This window comes from Astyanax mexicanus, chromosome 7, assembly GCF_023375975.1.
Source record: "Astyanax mexicanus isolate ESR-SI-001 chromosome 7, AstMex3_surface, whole genome shotgun sequence".
NCBI classification, from domain to species: domain Eukaryota; kingdom Metazoa; phylum Chordata; class Actinopteri; order Characiformes; family Acestrorhamphidae; genus Astyanax; species Astyanax mexicanus.
This window is the reverse complement of record NC_064414.1, coordinates 10,267,937-10,289,612: the sequence shown is the minus strand read 5'-3', so window position 1 is coordinate 10,289,612 and position 21,676 is coordinate 10,267,937. Positions and strand designations below refer to the sequence as shown.

The window sequence follows — 21,676 nt, the reverse complement described above, 5'->3', positions numbered from 1 at the left end:
AATGACTAAGCTAATTTTAGCTGGAGTTCTGCCTGGCCCAGTTTATGCTGTACTCTGGTAAAAAGTGCTGAATCTTCCTCTTGAATGTGTAATTCCTCCCCGGCTCAGCCGGAGGCTTCTAAAGGTCATGTTTTGGTCTAAGAGCAGAAATGCAAAGCTAAGCGCTTGGCCTGGCTGAGGGTCAGTAGAACCTTCTCTCTTTTAAATAAAGTCTACCACTGTGTTTAACGCCCTCTTTGGTTCAAAGCATGAGCTTGTCTGGCATGTGTTTTATTTTTGTTTAATTTCCTCTGCTCTAGAACATGACTGTAATGTACCTATTAAATTTTAGGATACATCTGGTCTGAAATACCGTTGGAATAATGACCAGAAATAGAGGGTATGCACTGATGTCACATTACCACCAGGATATTTTTCTGTTGAGACATGCCCCCTGTACATATGTGTTTCTTAAATGAAAATGACAAAAATGGCAATGATAAGTTATTATAAACTTAAATTAAAGGCATTGGATAATTAAAAGAGAAATCTGGTGTGAAATGGACATGGGGTGTAGTGAATCATGACGAGTAAAAACTTTTGTAAAACAGCCTTCCACCATTTACCCCCAGCATTCCAAAATACAGCACTTTTGGCCAATGCTCCCAACAGGCTTACAATACTAGTGAAAGAGGCGTAGAGTTGCCCAATAATAAAAAAAAATCTATATTTTTACACTGTTAACATGCTCAAAGCAGCTCCACACTTAATTGGTTGAATTCTGATGGTCCTGACATTTAAAACAAGGCACTGAGAACCTTTGAAAGTGCACAAACAGTTTATATAAAATGCACTGTTTATACACATAGTACCATTTAGGTAGTTCTTTGGGCGCTGGCCTCTTGAAATTCAGTCACAATATGTTGACTGATGAGCACAAATGAATGGGTAGGATAGGGAGACAGATTGTGAAAGGAATTCTGCTGTTCCACTGAACATTAAATATCTCTAATGTTCATGCGTTTCCACTGAATTAATTTTGCGATGTTCCCCCTATCCTTTGTATTTGTTCATGCTCGTTAGTTGAATTATCGTGACTTAATTACAAGATGGAAAAGTTATGCCCCTATCGTTAGCACTGTAAGCATGTTAGGCGCTGGAATAATAAGCAGAAATAGAGACTATGCACTGACATCACATTCCCACCAGAACACACCCCCTTGGTGGCAAAACATTATACATGGCTGTTTCATAGAGGCAAATTAACAAACTTGCAATGAGCAGATCTGTCCTCAAAGCTAAATGTGGCTATTAGGAGAATCATATTCTGGTTTGTTTAACATTTTTATTTACAGAATAATTCCACATGTGTTCTTTGTTAGCTTTAATCGCTTCAATATTAAATTTACAATGTAAAAAATTAGAAAAAGAAAGAAAAACACACTTAATGAGAAGAGGTGTGTCCAAATTTTTGATTGGTGCTGTATCCAAACTTTTGATTGGTACTGCATTCAAACTACCTTTACATTAAACAGTAAAGCTGCCACTCAGTGTGTCTTTTTGCCTCATGTTATGTCAAATGCATACCCTCTATACTGACCCCGCCCTCCTGCATCTCACCTTCATTAACGAGGACACAAAGTGATAATTTTTTAACCAAAGATATAACAGAACACACACACACACACTCTCTCCCTCCCTCTCTCACCACCCTCCCCCACCCTCCCCCTCAGTCTGCAGGAGGCTCTGAGCCAGGCGTCTCAGGCGTCTGTGTCGGGGGTCAGAGGTCATCCGTCCCGCACGCCGTCCCAGGTGACGGTTCTGAGCGCTAGCGCCTCCCTGCTGGTCAGGAACGGAAGTGTGCAGCTCGAGGGCTCTCAGGATAAAGCCTCCACAGTGGGCGTGGCCAGCCTGCAAGAAGACTTCGGTACGCAGCACGAGGGGCTGCATGATATGCGCTCCATCTGCATGCTTTTACTCTCCCGTCTGCCAAATACACAGCCTGTCTGCACAATACACACTCTTTCTACATGCTTCTACACTCCTTCTGCACAATACACACTCCGTCTGCACAACACACACTCTTTCTACATGCTTCTACACTCCTTCTGCACAATACACACTCTTTCTACATGCTACTACACTTCGTCTGCACAATACACACACTTTCTACATGCTTCTACACTTCGTCTGCACAATACACACCCTTTCTACATGCTTCTACACTTCGTCTGCACAATACACACTCTTTCTACATGCTTCTGCACTCCGTCTGCACAATGTACACTCTTTCTACATGCTTCTACGCTCCTTCTGCACAACACGCACTCTGTCTGCACAATACACAATCTTTCTACATGCTTCTAGACTCCGTCTGAACAATACACACTCAAAGTACACACTGTTTCTGCATGCTTCTATACTCCGTCTGCACAATATACACTCTACACTCTATACAATCTGCATCCTTTTACCTCTGGACTGCACAGTACACACTCCACATGCATGATACACACCCCGTCTGCATGGTTTTGCACTACATCTGCAGAAAACACATTCTGTCTGCATGGTTTTTCACTCTGTGCTTCCACACTCTGGGTTTAAGGCACACACACTTTTCATGAGACCTATGCTTTCAGGTGTCCCTCTGTTTGCATGATACACACAGTGTCTACAGAATTTCTACTTTCAGTCTCTCTGCATATGCATGGTATATATTTTGTCTGCATGCTGCATGCTTTGAACTGCAGCACAGAAAAAGGATGCACTGTGTGTCGGTAATCCTGGTAACTTCATTCAATGAATTTTCCAAATGCTAAACTTTAACTGTAGCCTGCTGTGCCCTTCCAACCAATATCCATATTTAGGCCATTTTCCTTTCTGTTGTTTATTCTTTTTTTTATTATAAATAAGTGAGAAATAGTAGATATATGATTATTCTATGCAAGGGCTCAATTTAAAAACTAGTTACCTAGCTGTTTTTTTTTACTTCTCTGATTTAGCCAGCTGGCAGTTTTTCATCTATAATACCAAACTTTCAGGCTAATTTTCAACTATTCCCTGAGTTAGCCACCTGGCTATTATTAGACTGTAGTAGGGACCAGATATAAATCACTAATTAATTAATTAAAAAATAATAAATACAGTTAAAAAAAGTTAAAATTTACTAGGCCTGTTACAATAACTAGTTTTCTTGGCCGATATTTTGTTCAATTGTTCATGAATTTACAGTGATAAGCAATATTATTGTCACTAATATAAAGAAAATACAACAGCATAATAATGCATTTACACATTGCTTTTAAGAAACAGTGAGGTTTTATTAGTAAAAATATTTAGACACTGAAATTGAACTGGAAAATAAACTAATTTATGGAAAAGTCAAAGTTGCGAAAGTTGGCTCATTTACCTTAATGGGTTCTATACTTGTTAAATAATTGCATTGGCCATTATTGAGGTTAGCAATAAGTTGATAACATAATTATTGAGACAGGTTTACATTCATAAACTTATATTCTAACCTAACAGATGTTTATAAGTATAAATACAATATAACTGTGTTCATTTCTACTAAAGAACTTTTAAACAAACACAAGCACAGTGCATGTTTCAGTTTGACAGCTGGAGACTTTCTTACTTTAACACATAAAGAACTTGTGCTATTGATTTATTTATTCATGGCGTATTTTCGTCTCTCTGTGGTGACTGTGGTGGTGGTGCTGATGTGCTTGTAATTTTGGTTAAGAATGTGTCTGATTTTAATTGATGTTTGTATGATTGATTTTTGGTCTTAAACTCCGTAAATAATGTGTAGAAATACCCAGAAAATACTAAACAGCTTTTCACCACACTTTTAATAAAATAATTTGGCCAAAAAAAATCTTATTTAATGTAAATGTGTCAATTTACTAAGGCATGTTTAGTGTAGGAAGTTTGCTTCTTTTTTTTAGCACTGGCGCTGTTAGGCTAACAAGATAACAAGCAATGAAAGCTCATGCTAATAACACTTAGCATAAATCTTTTCACACTCTCCCAAAACTTTGTGGTGGTGTTGAGCAGTTTATTATAATATATTATTATTTATTACAGACTTGCTTAAATGGTTTTTGACAGTGTACGACTCACTGTTAGCTAAAAGCATGTTAGCTTAGTTAGCTAGTAGCATTAGTGGCAGTCATTATTAGCCTTGTAATTGTAGCGCTAACATTTAAAAAGCAAACTTCAAATAGAACTAGCTAAATACATTTTAAACCAGACAAAACTGTCTAAAGCAGGATTCACCAACACTCTTGTCAGTGTAAACTTTATCAGATTTGAAGGAGAAAACTGGTGAAAAATAGACTTGAGGTGTAGTGAAACATGATAACGACTAGGATTTTTACATTAGTTGCTAAACCTGAAGGTAAAACACATGGCCCTTCATTATCATAAGAATGAAAAATACATGAATAAATAAAAACAAATAAAAGTTAAATTATTAAAAAAGTGTATATAATTCATTATTATTTCAAAAAAAAAAATGAGGAACACACATACTGTAATGTTTCTATTTATTTGTTTAATTCCATGTCCCATATTACTTAATTAAATTATTACTTGTGTTTTTTTTGTAATCCCAATTTTTTTCTTTGTTTATTTTCACTTTTATTCATTCATTCATTTACTTGTTTTTTATTTGACAGGCTTGGTCCTCCATAGATAGTGAGAGGCAGAAATTAATAACTAAAAAAAAAAAGAAAACAATTAATGTAAATTCATTTTTTTTCACTATACTAAATGGGGGAAAAAATAAGTTTTACTCCCTGTTATACATTTTAGAATTCAGCCTCAAATGGTTAATACTGATAAACTTTAAACTGACCCTACTCCTAGAAAGCTCCTCTCCAGCAAACCTCAGCCCCAACTACTAATCAGTTCCTCCTGATCCATTTAATTACTGCCTACAGTAGAGCTGGATCAGGGGAAAGGGTGTGGTAGATGTGGGATGTGTATCTGCTGGGTTGGTGGTCACTGGTGATCACTGGTCTAAATGTTCACCGAACGTTTCTTTAGCTGTTTTTAAGTAGTTTACTTGAGGTCAAACGGCGTTTACAGTACACAGCATGTAGTTTAAAGTACATACAAAACAGCAACTTTGCAGAAGTCAGGGAAAACCTGCCAAACATGTAAAATAATTCAGTATAAAAAGATTTAATTCCAGATCATTTGGAAGCATTTCTGTTTGTTCGTTTATTTTGAATTTGATACAATATAAACAACTGCTGGTAACATTTTAAAATAAGGGTACATTACTAAACAGTGCTCACCAGAGAATATCTGAAGTAATGATAATTGGCACTAATTAAGACATTTATTTAACTAATTTAATGTCTCAATTATTATTTACAACAATCTTAAGCGTTACATTTATTAACTTATAGGATCTCATATTCAAATATAACTATGTTAATTACAGTGGTACTGTTATTTGTGACCCTTACAGTAAAGTTACTGTAAACTGCCATGTTCTATTTGTTTTTAAAAGTGAAACACACAGCATTGATGATATACATGATATAAAAATGATGAAGGAAAAAAAATTATGTAGTTTTTATATTAGCTATTTTATCCTTGTCTGATCTCCTGACTCTGTTTTTTCTTTGTTTCTCTGTGTTGTAGGAAAGCTTACCCCTCCTCTGTACGAGGTTGGAGGATGCGATATGTCTCTCGTCAACTTTGAGCCAGCAACGAGACGAGCCTCCAACAATATCTGGTGTGTTTACAAGGGTGGCATATCTACAAAACCTTGTATCTCCTCCACAGAATTTGATAACCCTATGTGAGAAAAAAAAAAAAACTTTTTTTAAAGAACAGTTCAGCACAAAGTCAAATTCAAACGTGTGACTTTGATTTTCATTACAATGTTACTAGAACCATTTTCATGTAACATTCCCATTAGGATGATTACTAACATTATGGAAAAGTAACATTTCCAAAATAACCAGAATGATTCAAAGACTGAACCTAATAATGTTATAAGAACATCCAGAAAATAAGACAGATTGAACATTCTAAGAACGTTAACTCTAACATTCAGAAAAAAGTTCTACTAACTGAAAATGGTTAGCAGGGGTATCTGCAGATCCGTATAAAGTCCTTACAACCATTTTCCAATGGTTTTAAAAATTACACGGACCTTAAATACAAATTTTCACAAATTGCATTTTGCAGTGTCCAAAGCTGATATGCAATTTAGCTTACTGAATTAAAGACTGAACTAAGGTACAGGGGTTGGATAACCCCAAATTTACATCAGACTTTATTTTGAGTGTCACAATAAAAACATTGTATTGGTTTGTCAGAAAATACAGGAGTAATAGTCTTACTTTTAACTTTTGAATATTATTTTTATAAACAGAGTCTTAGCTGTATTATGAAGTCTTAAAAAGCTTTCAAATTTATTTCCCATATCTGCAGATATTCTCAATGTTGTTAAAAAACACTAGAAACCAGAAGTCAATCAAACCATTTTATAAACCCACACCTCTCTCAGTCCCCTCACCCTTCTTTAAGATTGCACAGACTCTGGATTTTTTTTCCACTAACTGTGAACTCCATACATACATAGTACCATACATAGTACATCACTATGTGGCTAAGCCTTTATATACATCAGCACTGATGTTCTTACCGTGATTTACAGTAAAATGTATGACTGGAGGTCTCCTGGTTTGAATGTCTAAGCATGTATTATATGTAAAGAAGGATTTGGGTGACCATCCATGTGTGATGTTTTATTAGCCTCGTAGCTTCAGTGCTACACTGAAGAAATCAAGTCATTAGCTTCATTGTGTAAGGAGGCGCATCCTGTAAATTTTACTTTTCACTGAACTGTTCTAACTGTTAATTGTTTAGTGGAAAAAATGCAATACATCTCTCTCTCTCTGTAGGGACACAGATTCTCACCTCTCTAGTTCTACCTCAGTTCGCTTCTACCCTCATGACTTGGTGAGTGTGCCACTGTCACCCTGTCACACACACACACAAACACACACACACACACACACACTGCTTTGTGTACAGCTGTGGAGATGATGATGTTGATGCGGGTAGTCTGTTTCACTCTATTCCCTGTGGTGTTGAAATCAGCTTAGTCAGCAGGGAGTGTGTAAGAGTGTGTGTTTGTTTTTGTGTGTGTGTGTGTGTGTGTGTGTGTTGTATGATGTAATGTGTTGCTTGTATCGGTGTTGGTGCTGAGCTGGTAATGACACCAGTAAAGCATGAGTTGGAAAGTGGGTGGGGGGGAGTGAGTGGATAAGGGTGGGGGGTGGGGGGGGGGTGAAGGGGACAGTTAAGGGGGGAAGAGTGGAGTGAATGTGTGAGAGTGTGTGTGTGTGAGAGCTGACCCCTGCTCAGTTTTCTTTTCCTCAGATCCGGTTGAATCGTTTGTTGTCGATGGACCCGGAGCTGCTGGAGCAGCAGGACGGCGATGTCAGTCCTGACCTGCAGGAGGCGCCGCACGGCCCACAGGACGGAGTGCACCCACACACCCACCCCAACGCACACAAAGCCAAGCAGTACTACCGCCTGTGGCTGCTGCCCTACCTGTGGGTCGGCCTTCACTTCGACCGGCTCACTCTGCTCGCTCTGTTTGACAGGTAAAACATGCACACACACACACTTAATTCCTCTTCATTTCTATCATTTGAGTCAGCCAATCAGAGCCGAGCTCATTTGCCTGCCTGTGTGTGTGTGGTCCTATAGGAACCGTGAGGTTTTAGAGAATGTTCTGGCTGTGGTGTTAGCCGTGCTGGTGGCCTTCCTGGGATCTGTGCTGCTGGTCCAGGGCTTCTTCACTGATATCTGGGTCTTTCAGTTCTGCCTCGTCATTGCCAGCTGTCAGTACTCACTACTGAAGGTAAATGTCCTGTATAATTACAATCACTTATTTACAACACCTTTATGTAGTAGTTTGTGCCACCTGCCTCAGACTAGTTGCTCACCCTCCACTGCCAACTATGGTATACTAAAGTTTACATTTACTCGAATTGCTTTCATTGCTGGTGTGCCTGGTCACTTGAATATATTATACCTTTGTGGATGTATAATGACTTGTCATCATTCATTTATGAGTTGTCTGACCAGAAGAGGATGTGCCCCCCCTTATATATTATGCTTGGTTCTTTCCAGGGAGTTTTTTGCCATTGTCGCTCACTGGGAGATTTATATTTTGTGTTTTATGTTTTGTTTCATTCTTTCCTGCTACCGCATTGCTGTAAAGCTGTTTTGCGACATCAGTTGTAAAATGCACTGTATAAATATATTTTGTTTGATTAATATATCATCACATCAGCAGTCGGGGTAGTATTATCCTCCACAGCAAAAGTAGGATTTAAGCTATCTTCACAAAGCCTCTAATTTAGTTCAGGAGACCTATGCAAATTATGGGGACAGTAGCTTGCTGATGGATGTTTGTCGAAATCACCATCCTACTCCATTCAGTCTGATGATGCAGCCCCTGTCAACTAGGTTCAATGTATTTGAGTGCACTGTTGAGGCATGTCTGGAAGTCAGTGATCTCTCACCAAGAGGTACACTATCCAAAAGTAGCCTCAGAGACTAATCAGACCACACCCCAACCCTGTCTTTATTTACATATCATTCTTTGACATAACTATTGATGTGTGTGTTAGTGATATTTATTTTTAAAAATAAAAATAACAAATTTAATTTTGCTCTAATAAAAGCCTGTTTGTGTTTGACCACAGAGTGTTCAACCAGACTCCTCTTCACCTCGACATGTAAGTTTTTCCCGCTTCATATATACACACACACACACACACACACACACTCACACTCACACACTCACACCATCTTTCACTTGAACCACTTAAAACAAGTACATGTTTAACAAGAGGGTACAGGGCTTATGCTGTTCACACACTGGGGCTGGGAGGGTAATCAAATTAAATTCATAAATCAAATGACATTTTTATGCAGTTTTCAAAATGGGATAACGTACCTTGTACATCGTTACATATAGAAGCTGTCGGAGGGAATCTAAGTAGGATAGGATTTCTGTGGCAGACATTATTTCATTTTTTTTCCATTTCCTAACTGAAATATAAGGAGGTTATGTTTGCACCATGTTTAATATAAAAGCTGCATTCACCTTTGAATAGTGCTTTCTGTTTACATAAATAAAAAAGTGAAGATGTTCTACATCGCTTATATATTTGTATATTATATTTCTATAATATATTATATTTCCCAGCCCTAGAACACACCTATGCTATGGACACACCCACTCTCAAAAAGAGCTAAGAAGTAATTTTGCCACAGTCTCTGGGGATACTAAGAAAAAAGAGGATATGTTGTGTTTTAAAGATAATTTTTTAAACACTTGTCTCTCTCTGTTTCTGCAGGGTCATAATCGGATCATAGCGTACAGCAGGCCGGTGTATTTCTGTCTGTGCTGTGCGCTCATCTGGCTGCTCCATTATGGCAGTGTGAGATCCAGCAACTCCAGCAGGGTCAGCCTGTACGGACTTAAACTGACCGCCTCCATACTGCTCACTTCAGCACGAGACCTCATTATCGGTACACGCACACACACACACACACACACTAGTGCTATAACTGCATTTAGCTGTACAGTTTAATTCAGACTAATTTAATTGACTGTCACTAAACCAGTCTAAAGCCCTATCCGGACGAGTTTCTCAGGGGGGCGTATGTGAAAATATTTCACACTTCTACTCGGTGCTAAAACTCTTGCATCCGGACTGCAATTGAAGAACCAGGAGGACCAGGGAGTGTTTTTTTTTATTTTTTTTATTTTTTTAGGCTTTCTCGGTCACATGACATTGCGATCAGTAGCTCCTTCATTTCCACTCGCTGTCGTGTTTACGTGAATCTCCGTGGAAACGTGAGCTCAAAGTGTAATTTTGGTGTGTGGCAGTGGACAAATAGCTATTTTATTAAACACGAGCTGATAAAACTCCGAGATGTGCGTCCAGACAGGACTAAAATTACCGGAGGACCACGAAGTTCAGCGGAAAACAGTAGATAATTCAGCCTGTAATTTTCTCAGAGGATGTCTGAGAAAAACTCGTACATGGTCGTTCCAAACCGGAATACAATCACAGAGGACCCCCTATAAAAGAGCAAATTCCCCCAGAACCCCCTGAGAAACTAATCCCGTCTGGATAGGGCTTAACATAAACTAAACCTATCTAAAGCTCACACAGCAGGTTAAATGGCCCAATTTCAATTCCCGACTAATATTAGTTGAGTTGAAACAGTTCCATCAGAACTCTGTTAACATGTTTTTCCTCCACTGAAGTCCTCAGTCACTGCTGCTGTCCGTGTCCCCTTCTCCTTGCGGTCAGTTTTCCTTCTTCTTGACATTAAGGCTGCACAAATTACAGTGTGGCCGTTCCGACAGTGTCAAATATGGTATTGGATTTCAGTACCACATATTGAAGTGAACCAAATCAGAATGGTCAGAAATGTCAGATTCAGTGTATTTTTGCTGTTTACACTGTCACACAAACAACAGACCTGTGTCATACATGACATTAAAGGATCATATTTTTTACCTGCTGTGTAAATGCAGCCCAAGATAAACTAAACTAAACCTGTCTCACTTAACTAAAAGTTTCCTCTGTGTTTCCATGACCACATTGTTATATACAGGTAGACCTGTGGTTTAAAAACTTTATGCAGATCAGCCAAATTCATTTAGAAGTGTAGCCATATATTTTGTTTTTTTTTAATATTATTTATTATTTATTTATTGTCAAATGATTACTACCAGTAAAAGTGTATAACATTTAATTCTCTCTTTCTCTCTCTCTAGTCTTCACTCTGTGTTTTCCTGTGATTTTCTTCGTTGGGCTGCTTCCTCAGGTCAACACTTTCCTCATGTACCTGTTTGAGCAGCTTGATATCCACGTCTTCGGAGGCAATGGTAACATATACAGTTTCATGTACATATACAGAGGCATGTACATATACAGTTTCAGTATAACATTTGGACACACCTCTGCTCATTCATTGCATTTTTTTCTTTTGTTTTATGATTTTTTACATTGTAAATGTAATATTGAAGACTGTATTAAAAGCTATACAGGATCTCATGCTAAATTATTCTGTAAACCAAAAGTGTTAAACACACCAGATTATATTTTATACTTTAGATTAGTAGCTATATTAGTATCACATTTAGCTTTGAGAACAGATCTGCACATTTTTGGTATTTTAATACCCGTGTCTTCATGAGGGAAAGTCACCTGGAATAGTTTTCTCAGCATCTTAAAGGAGTTCCTGGAGGTTCTGAACAATAGTTACTGCTTTACCTTCATGCTGTGAAGCTTCAGATTATCCCAAATCACCTCAAATCAACATCTCAGTTCATCAGGTTTAGATCAGGGGACTGTAGACCAGACACTTTTTTTTTAACTACGTAATTCCATATATGTCCCTTAATTGTCTTCATGTATTTAATAATAATCTACAATGTAGAAAATAAAGGAAATAAAGAAAACACTGAATGAGAAGGTATATCAAACTTTTGACTGGTACATATAGTACAGTCCAATTATTTTATAGGAGCTGCCAAATCCAGTGTGATGAGTATTATTGATAACATTTATTTTAATATGTTGTCTCTCTCTCTCACTCTCTCAGCCTGTACCAGTCTCCCCTCTGCACTCTACAGTGTTGTGCGCAGCGTCATCACCGTGGCGATGCTGTACGGACTCTGCTACGGCGCGCTGGAGGTGCTAAAAAAGTTTTGTAGTGTTAATGCCTTGTATTTTTATTGTAACAAATACAAAAATAATAAAGTATGAAAAACAACACTTTATGAGACGATCACTCCAAACATTTGACTGTGTTTAGTTTATTATGTTTTAATAGTGATAATGTTGCTTTAATAGTTATACACCATCCTGATTTTGTGTGTATTTGTGTGTGTTTTCAGGAGTCCTGGGATCCGCAACACATCCCCGTTCTGTTCTCTGTGTTCTGTGGGCTGCTGGTGGCCGTTTCGTATCACCTGAGTCGTCAGAGCAGTGACCCCTCTGTACTCGTGTAAGATTTCCTATATCTCAATTACGGTACACTCTCTAGACTCCGCCCACTGATGTGTTGGAAAAGCTTTAATGTTCATGGTAGTTATGAGGTTGGACATGCCTTCTCATTCAATGTTTTTACTTTTTTTTCTTACATTGTAATTTAGTACCAAAGTCATCCAGACTATGAAGAAACACAAAAGAAATCTTTAAGTAAACTGCATTTAAGTGCTCTTTTATCTGGGGTAACTCTGATGAACTTTTCCTGTTCATTAGAGAAAACTCTTAGTCTTCCTTTTCTTGTGCAGCCCAAATGAGAGACAGTTTCATCATAATGTTTTTAATGGGCTTTACGAGTGCACTTTAGGATACTTTCTTTAAATGTTTCAGATTTACTGACTTTCATTTCCTAAAGTAACTTGTTATTCTCTATTAGTCTCTCTCTCTCTCTTTCTCTCTCTCTTTTTTTTCTTTCTCAAAGTTTTTTTTATTCTTTACTTAGTTGTGTAGTTATGGATTATTAGGTCTATTATTTATATGAATTAGGACTGTATACCAACTCTCTTTACAACACAATTGATGCTCTCGAACACATTTAAGAGGCAGGAAATTCAAGTAAATAACTCTTGATGAGTTTAGCACAGCTGTTAACTGAAAGCTATTCCAATTGACTCCATCATAAAGCTTAAAAAATTAAAAGATGCAAGCTGTCATCTGACACTTATTATTTACTAAATAAATTTGTTTTTTTACTAAATAATAAAACATATGTTTTTCTTTACAGTTTGGATGACTATTATTTTTAATCTACAATACAGGACATTTTATGTAATAATATAATGGAGTTGTCCAAATTGATAGGCCTTGATAGGCCTGTTGTGCTAAAGTAAAATAATTTTTTTAATAAATATAAATATATTAACCATATAAACACCGGTATATCACAGTTCTAAATATCTGAATGTGAGTATTGTGCCCTGGGTGTGTGTCTGTAGATCTCTGGTGCAGTCTAAAGTGTTCCCCAACGTGAAGGAGCAAAACCCTGAGGACCCTCTGGCTGAGGTGCAGGACCCTCTACCAGACAAACTCAAGAGCTCTGTGGTGAGAGAGGGAAAAACATATATACACACACACACATTAAAACACACACACACACAGCTTATTTTCAAACTGCCTCTTTCTCTCTCTCTCTGTACAGAACGAGAGGCTGCAGTCTGATCTGATTGTGTGTGTGCTGATCGCTGTGCTCTACTTCGCTATTCACGTCAGCACTGTCTTCCTTGCTCTGCAGGTGAGTAAACACATGGGCAAAGGTGTGAAAAGTGTTAAATTTCATTACTCAGTAGGTAGAAGTATAGATACTGGGATTTAAAATAGTTTATACCCACTATGATATGGACAATGGAGTTGTTCATTGTATCAGAAATATTATAGAGAGTTCTCTACTATCTAGAAAAGTATTTGTACTAGAGATCATGGAACATTGCTGTGAGGATTTGATTGCATTCACAGTGAGGTCAGGATATTGGATAATGATAACCACCCCAGCTCATCCCAAAAGTCCTGGATTGGTTCTCTGTCATTTTAGAGAACACAGTTCCACAGTTCTAACGAACCCACGCCTGGCTTTAGCCCTGATGTCAATACACCCATGTTTATCTGCTCCAGAGAGTTCTTTTCTATTGGCAGTATTTCTCTACATGGACTAGACAAGCTGTGTGTGCATTTGCACATCTGTGTCAGCAATATACTATACATTGTGATGTGCGGAGGCATCCATGCCAGAGCCAGCAGCCCCTATCTGTCCCAGCTGACTTGCATTGGACAGATTAGGCAGCCAGGGACTGGTATAAAAAACCCTTCCTCAGCCTTCACTAGAGAGAGATGCCAGAGGTGACAGGAAGGCTAAGGCAACACGGCATTAGTTAAGCGACTAGAGCCTTACTGGGCCGTCTTTGTTAATTTGAGTTTGTTTGGGTGTGGTGGAGGATATTTTGGCAACATAAAAGGTACATTTGAGTTCATTGACTCCCTGTGTCTGTGTCTCTCTCTCTCTCTCTCTGTGCTTTCTGACTACCTGGTTGCAGGAGCCACACCCATATCCCCAATAGCACTATCACAATATATACATGCAGTCAGGGCCGCTGCTAAGGTTTTGGAGGCCCTAAGCATAACTGGTCAGGGAAGTTACTCACCAGAAAGGAATGCATGGGCCTCATCTTTCTGCTTCTTTTTCTTCTTCTCAGCTCCAGACTCAAACCGTCGCTTCATAGTTGAATTACCATTTAGTAGCAACTTCGCGCGGTGAACTTGTCTCCTGCCAAACTCAAGTAGCGTTGCTACTTTAGTTAGGACTAAGGTTGCCAGATAAGTTACGATTTTTCATCCTATTTGTTTATTTTATATTAAGTTTTTAACTTACACAAATATTGCACTGGACAAGTTTTTGTATAGAATGGCCACATACACTTTAAAAATGGTTAAACATGCGCAAGATTTAGCGCCTCCATGCATTTTTTGATTATTTATTTGACTGGAAAATGTCACATCTGGCAACAACCAACAGAGCAAACCGAGCCGTGCCATTTCAGGCAATAGGGGTGGGGGCATTATATTATGCACAAAAATAATAACGTGCCGCTTTTAAGTAGTAGAGTAGGTGCCCCATGCAATGTTTAAAGACAAAAAAGATGAGCGTATCATAAATAATTCACATTGGGTTTTAAATTTAATAATGTCATAATTTCAACACATTTCATTCTCAGTCAATTTGGCTCCCTGCAACTGCAAAATGGTTGAGGCCTAACGCTGGCTGCGTTGTCTGCGTATGCAGAGCGGCGGCCCTGCATGCAGTCCATGCGTTATCTATATAAAACAGTAGTAGTAATAATAATAATGTATTTTATATGCATTATGTAAGCATTTGAGTATAGAAAAACTTGTATGTTTTTTTTTAGATGTTCTAAAGTTGATAATTATGAAAGAGTATTCTTTCTCCATCTCCATTTCAGCCGTTCCTGAGTTATGTCCTGTATGGGCTGGTGGGGGCAGTGGGGTTGTTTACCCACTATCTTCTGCCCCAGATGAGGAAACAGCTGCCCTGGTACTGTTTCTCTCACCCGCTGCTGAAAACCAAAGAGTATTACCAGTTCGAGGTCCGCGGTAAGTCCAGCTTTCACTGCTTTCAGTGTGTTCTGAACCGGCTCAGTGTTTCTCTGAGGTTGTTTAAATTGTGTGTGCGTGTGTGTGTGTGTGTGTGTGTAGGTGCAGCTCATGTGATGTGGTTCGAGCGGCTGCACGTGTGGCTGCTGTTTGTGGAGAAGAACGTTCTGTATCCTCTGGTCGTGCTGAATGAACTCAGCGGCAGTGCCCAGGAACTCGCCAGCCCAAAGAAGCTCAACACAGAGTCAGTATTACTGCGTGTTTGTGTGTGTTTGTGCATGTGTGCGTGCGTGTGGGAGAATAAGAGCACTTTTGAAAATGAACAGTAGAAACAAAGTGGTTTCAATAAAGGGGGTGTTGGTTGTATGTATAAGTCTATACTGGTATGTATATAACATTAATATATATATGTGTTTGTTTCTGTCAGGGTGGGGGCGTTAGTAATAACTGTAGCTGGGCTGAAGTTGCTGCGCTCGTCCTTCAGCAGTCCCACCTATCAGTACGTCACTGTTCTCTTCACCATCCTCTTCTTCACCTTTGACTGCCGCCAGCTGTCTGAGACGCTGCTGCTCGACCTCTTCGTCATGTCCATCGTCTTCAGCAAGGTCACACACGCACACTCTCTCTCTTTATCACACACACACACACACACACACACACACACAGTGCATAGCAGCAGTGTGTGATTAATTACTAGTATATTAAATAAAACCCCAAACTAGAAAAGGTTGTGAAAGGTAAATCTGTTTTTTTTTTTTTAAACATTTACTTCCCCTTTTTCGTCTGGTCAGCTTAATTTCACATACAGTACCAGTCAAAAGTTTGGTCACCTTCTCATTGTAAATGAATACTGAAGTCATCCAGACTATGAAAAAACACAAAAGGAACACATTTACGTGTCTCTTATCTGGGATGCTGTTAACTTGTGGTTTCTAAGGCTGGTAACTCTGATGAACTTTTCCTGTGTAACAGAGGTGACTCTTGCTTTTCCTTTCCTGGTACGGCCCTGATGAGAGCCAGTTTCACCATTTTAAACATTTTTGATGGTCTTTGCAACTCCACTTGAGGATAATTTCACAGTTCTTTAATTATTTCATATTTACTGACCCTCATTTCTTCAAGATTTTTTTTCTTTATTTAGTTGAGTATTTCTTGCTATAATATGGATTAGAACATTACTCAAATAGAGCTATTCACTGTATACCAACTCTACCTCTTCACAACTTTACAACTGATGCTCTTAAACACATTAAGAAGCAAGACATTTAAGGTGTGTCCAAACTTTTGAATGATACTGTATATACATTTACTGCCACACATTCTCTATTGGGGACAGGTTAGAAGAGCAGGCGAAGCTTTTTAGGATTTGGGGTTGTGAAAAAGTGGTGAATGTGTCCTTTTTAATCTGGTATGTAGAAATAATTTTAGTGTTTTTTTTTTTGACATCTAGTTTTATTTATTTCTATGTTCATAATAGCAACCGTTAAGACAAATATTATTTGTTCTTATTGTCTGCTCTTTATTATAACTGTCTGAAGATGGGCTGTAGAAACGGTCAGTTTGATGGTTTCATAGGTGTGATGGGATGTGACTGTGAAGACATTTAAATTAATGTGTAATATGTTTCTCTGTGTGTGTGTCTGTATAGTTGTGGGAGCTGCTGTATAAGCTGCGTTTCGTCTACACCTACATCGCCCCATGGCAGATCACCTGGGGCTCTGCCTTCCATGCCTTCGCCCAGCCGTTTGCTGTGCCTCGTATCCTTTTAACACGTCTGTCTGTCTGTCTGTCTGTCTGTCTGTCTGTACACAAAGTGTGGTTGTTATTTCAGAGCAGTCTGAGTGTTTTGTTGCCCTTAACCCTTTCCCCTCAGACTCTGCCATGCTGTTTGTGCAGGCCATTGTTTCAGCTATTTTCTCCACCCCCCTGAACCCCTTTCTCGGCAGTGCCATTTTCATTACCTCCTACGTCCGACCCGTCAAATTCTGGGAGAGAGACTACAAGTAAAAACCCTTTTCTCTTTCTTATATTCTGTATAAATCACATCACTAGTGCTTCTATCGAAATGTACACACACAGATGGGCCAAAACATTCTGACTACTAGGTGTTCAATGTGCTGATGTTCTTCTGTAAGAACTCTGAAAGTGTTTTTTTTTTTGACATCTGGCAACAGGACATTCCTACAGATCCTTTAAGTTCTATTAGGTGTTAGCTAGAGCTGCTGCAGGTCAGATCTGATTGGTGTAGCTCCTCCAAGAGGTAAATTGGGAAATAGCTCCCAGCTGTCCACATGATGGAGAAGAAAATGTTATTCAATACATGAAGATTCAGGACTGACTTGCGCACTGACTCATCCATTGTAGGAGGTGCTGGACAGGGGTCCATATGGGCTTTTTGAATGGTTTACAGCTATGCAGCCCCATACACAGCAGGTGTATTAGCAATGCACACAACATTATGGGTGACATACCAGAGTTCAAAAGAGGACAAATTGTTGGTGCACGTCTTGCTGGAGCATCTGTGACCAAGACAGCAAGTCTTTGTGATGCATCAAGAGGCACGGTATCCAGGGTAATGTCACCATACCACCAAGAAGGATCAACCACATCCAACAGGATTAACTGTGGACACAAGAGGAAGCTGTCTGAAAGGGATGTTTGGGTGCTAACCCGGATTGTATCCAAAAAACACAAAACCAAGGCTGCTCAAATCACAACAGAATTCAATGTGCACCTCAACTGTCTCCCGTCAGGACAGTTTTGTGGTCTAAAACCAAGTGTTTCACTTTTATTGTCCAACAACTGTATGTGTGGTGCTCTGTCTCTCCTCAGACCACTTTACCTAGATACTCCTCACTGGTGACCTGCAAACCTTTGAGGCATTTGGGACACACTCTATTTGTCGTTTCTTCATTTACTTTCAGGCAGGAGATCGCAGGACTTCACATGCAGTCTTAATGTTTTGGCTCACCAGTGTGTATAGATATAGATATAAAAGATAAAGGTATAGACACGGTAGAAAAGAGCTAAACCCTTTAAATCTGTTTTACTGTGTGTGTGTGTGTGTGCTTTTACAGCACAAAGCGAGTGGATCACTCCAACACCAGACTGGCCTCTCAGCTGGACAGAAACCCAGGTATCTCACATGCTGTTGCTGCTTTGCTGCACTAGGTGGCGCTCTGTCTTATTGGCAGTAGATAAAGGGAGGAGTCTAGCCATTCACTTACGAAACTCACTGCAGCGTGTGCCAGCAGTACAGTCAGGCGCTACTAGGGTGACAATATGTTCACTTTATTCAGGATATGTTCTTTTTTTGGGAGGTGAGAAATGTGTCCAGCTGGAATTTCTAAATTGTGTTAAATGTCCAGGATTTTGCATTGATTTTAAGCCAGCATTTCTGCAGTCTCTACACTTACTGTGGATTTTCACAGCTTTAATCAACGTCTGTTCAAGCTGTGTCCTCTTACTTACCTCTATTGCTCTATATGCTTCCCACCACTGTCCATTAATCACAACCATAAAACTCATAAATGCAAATTTAAATGAAATAAATATTTTATTATATGTATTCTTTGGTATTACATTTTATTTATATTGGCTTAAATATTAATTTTAAAACGAGATTTAATTTCTTTTTTTTTTTGCAGTTTTACTTTTAAGACAAAAGTTGAATCAAATCAGATGATTTGGCAATATAGGCTATTATGGCTATTTATTAGTTATTAGTAAATGATTAAATGTTTGTGCTATAGTGTTTATCATCAAATCTGCATGATTTTAGAATGATTTAACTCCCTCCTACCCTCACACTAGAGCTTAGATTGGCCCAAAATATCCAGCCCAACCTTACCCAAACCAGTGCACTTTCTTTTTAAACTCGAACTGGCCCGTCATATAAACTATAGAATTATGAGTCTGAACCAAATTTAAATCTCACATTTTAAGTTAGCTAAACTAGTTAGCTATATCTGCTCTTATTTAACAGAAAAGGCAAATATTGTTGGGTATAATTGGCTATGTAAATGATATAATTGAACGAATGAAGTGACTACAGGATTTAAATATATGGTATGTTACATATTTAATATAATTAAGGTCTCTCTCTCTCTCTCTCTCTCTCTCTCTCTCTCTCCGTCTGTCAGGTTCAGATGATAATAATCTGAACTCTATCTTCTATGAGCACCTGACGCGTTCTCTGCAGACGTCTCTGTGTGGGGATCTGCTGTTGGGGCGCTGGGGGAACTACAGCACTGGAGACTGCTTTATTCTCGCATCCGACTACCTGAATGCCCTCGTCCACCTGGTGGAGATTGGGAATGGACTCATCACCTTCCAGCTCCGCGGCCTGGAGTTCAGAGGTGTGTGTGTTTACCAGAGTCATGCTGAAATAAAACCTCTGTTTATTAACAGTGTTCTGGGTACCAGTTAGTGCTGGGCGGTATACCGGAATGCGTTTTTCACATACCGCCATACCACTAGAGGTGCTGTAGAGCACAGTGCTAGTGTGTTTCTTTAGCGGTGCTGTTCTACAGAGCTCACTAGCTAATGCTAGCAAGTTAGCATAACAAGCTAACACACTGTAGTAAGGGCAGCTCTGTGGAGTCTCATGCTATTCTGCCCTATCCTATAGCTATAGTATATTAATACTGTAGCTTAAAAAATAATTTTAATGCACAATGAACTGAATGTATTTATTAACTGGAGAACCAAGGGAAATGTGATAAACTGATGAACAGCTGCTTAAATACTGTAATGTTTCTCATGATTTCAATAATAAATATTTCTTTGAATGACCATTGAGTATTTTAGGTCCATTTATAGTGTTTATAGAACTGTTTTAAATATTTAGTTTTAAAAAGAAAGCCATGTTAAATTGTTGGCATAACTCTTTTTAAGTTCTAATTAAGGCCTAGTAAGGCTTCTAATTTTGAGGGACAAAGTAAACCTAATAGTTCTCAAACCCTTAATTAAAAGCCTTAATGTTTAATATTATATGTACTCCAACAGTACAGTAAGTCACAAAACTATATTTAAGCCCAGTTGTGCAAAAAATATAAATAAATAATAAAAATAAAAAACAGTGACATACTGTGAAACCATCAGAATCTTGCAAAATACTGTGATATACATTTTTAGTCATACCACCCAGCATTAGTACCAATGACTGTTAGTATTTGTATTATTTTCTACATTCTAGTTGAAGACATTAAAACTATAAGGGAACACATATTCAGTTATGAAGTAAGCAAAAAAGTGTTAAACAAGCTAAAATATGTTTTTTTTTAATGAAACCTTTTGCTTTCAAACTAACTTTGCCCACTCTTGGCTGATTCACAGTTGGCTTTATGAGGAAGAACCTGGATAGGTGTTTTTATTTCAGGTGTTTGTGAAGCCAAACACTTTTTTGTAAACTGCCTAACTGCATGTATACCTTCGCAGTTTTTACAAGTTTTATATTAATCTAGTATCAATATAGAAAGTTATACATATAAGAACACATTGTTGAGCATGTTTGTCCGAACTTTGTACTGGTAGTGTACATAACTAATCTTTAGTTAGTAGAATTAGCTAGCTTTTAATTTAGTAGGACCATCGTTAGCTAGCATTAGGTTCTGTAGCTAAGTAACTTAAGCAGTAAATATTGTTTTATATGCCTTTTCAATGTACCATATCTTGATGAGTAATAATTCTTTTGATTTATTATTACTCTGGAACCTCAAATCTTTTACCCACACTTGTTTTCCAGGGACTTACTGCCAGCAGAGGGAGGTGGAGGCAATAACCGAGGGGGTGGAGGAGGATGAGGGCTGCTGCTGCTGTGAGCCGGGACACCTGCCCCATCTGTTGTCCTTTAATGCAGCATTCGGACAGCGCTGGCTGGCCTGGGAGGTCCTGGTTACTAAATACGTCCTGGAGGGCTACAGCATCACAGACAACAGCGCAGCCTCCATGCTGCAGGTGTTCGACCTCCGGCGCATTCTTACTACTTACTACGTCAAGGTGAGCAGACTGAGAACACAGAGTTCATAACCAAAGGTGTGAAAAGTATTAAAATATGTTACTTTGTTAAAAGTATAGATATGAGGGTTTAAAATACTTGTAGAAGCTATAATGACAATAATGTTATTATAACATGCTAATGTTGATCAATTTGGGATACACTAGGCTCCTTCCTGTTTCAGCTGCACATATACCCATTGAAAATGAATACCACTTCAGTTTCTGAATCAGTTTCTCTGATTTTGCCATTTATAGGTATATGTTTGGGTACAATGAAAATTGTTGTTTCTATATTCTGTATTCTATAAACTACGGACAACATTTCTCCAAAATTCCTAATAAATGTTGTCTTTTAGAGCATTTATTTTCAGAAAATGAGAAATGGTTGAAATAACAAAAAAGATTCAGAGCTTTCAGACCTCAAATAATGCAAAGAAAACACGTTCATATTCATAAAGTTTTAAGAGTTCATAAATCAA

General features: G+C 38.5%; 1 protein-coding gene across 5 annotated transcripts in view; it reads left to right on the top strand.

Moving 5' to 3' along the window:
- The window catches only part of pcnx1 (pecanex 1), a 76,620-nt gene that overhangs the window by 40,177 nt on the left and 14,767 nt on the right, over positions 1-21,676 (top strand). For 2 of the 5 annotated variants that reach the window (XM_022685030.2, XM_022685028.2), the window contains 20 exons: positions 1,713-1,906; positions 5,638-5,731; positions 6,909-6,966; positions 7,375-7,616; positions 7,723-7,876; positions 8,727-8,759; positions 9,384-9,558; positions 10,820-10,930; positions 11,650-11,741; positions 11,945-12,054; positions 13,031-13,136; positions 13,234-13,326; positions 15,047-15,197; positions 15,300-15,441; positions 15,625-15,802; positions 16,846-16,954; positions 17,071-17,200; positions 18,275-18,333; positions 19,340-19,555; positions 20,944-21,197. In XM_022685030.2, coding sequence (XP_022540751.2) covers positions 1,713-1,906; positions 5,638-5,731; positions 6,909-6,966; positions 7,375-7,616; positions 7,723-7,876; positions 8,727-8,759; positions 9,384-9,558; positions 10,820-10,930; positions 11,650-11,741; positions 11,945-12,054; positions 13,031-13,136; positions 13,234-13,326; positions 15,047-15,197; positions 15,300-15,441; positions 15,625-15,802; positions 16,846-16,954; positions 17,071-17,200; positions 18,275-18,333; positions 19,340-19,555; positions 20,944-21,197 — 2,701 coding nt within the window. The remainder of the gene's footprint in view (positions 1-1,712; positions 1,907-5,637; positions 5,732-6,908; positions 6,967-7,374; positions 7,617-7,722; positions 7,877-8,726; positions 8,760-9,383; positions 9,559-10,819; positions 10,931-11,649; positions 11,742-11,944; positions 12,055-13,030; positions 13,137-13,233; positions 13,327-15,046; positions 15,198-15,299; positions 15,442-15,624; positions 15,803-16,845; positions 16,955-17,070; positions 17,201-18,274; positions 18,334-19,339; positions 19,556-20,943; positions 21,198-21,676) is intronic. The other 3 variants (XM_022685029.2, XM_049481067.1, XM_049481066.1) reach the window with 3 other exon arrangements.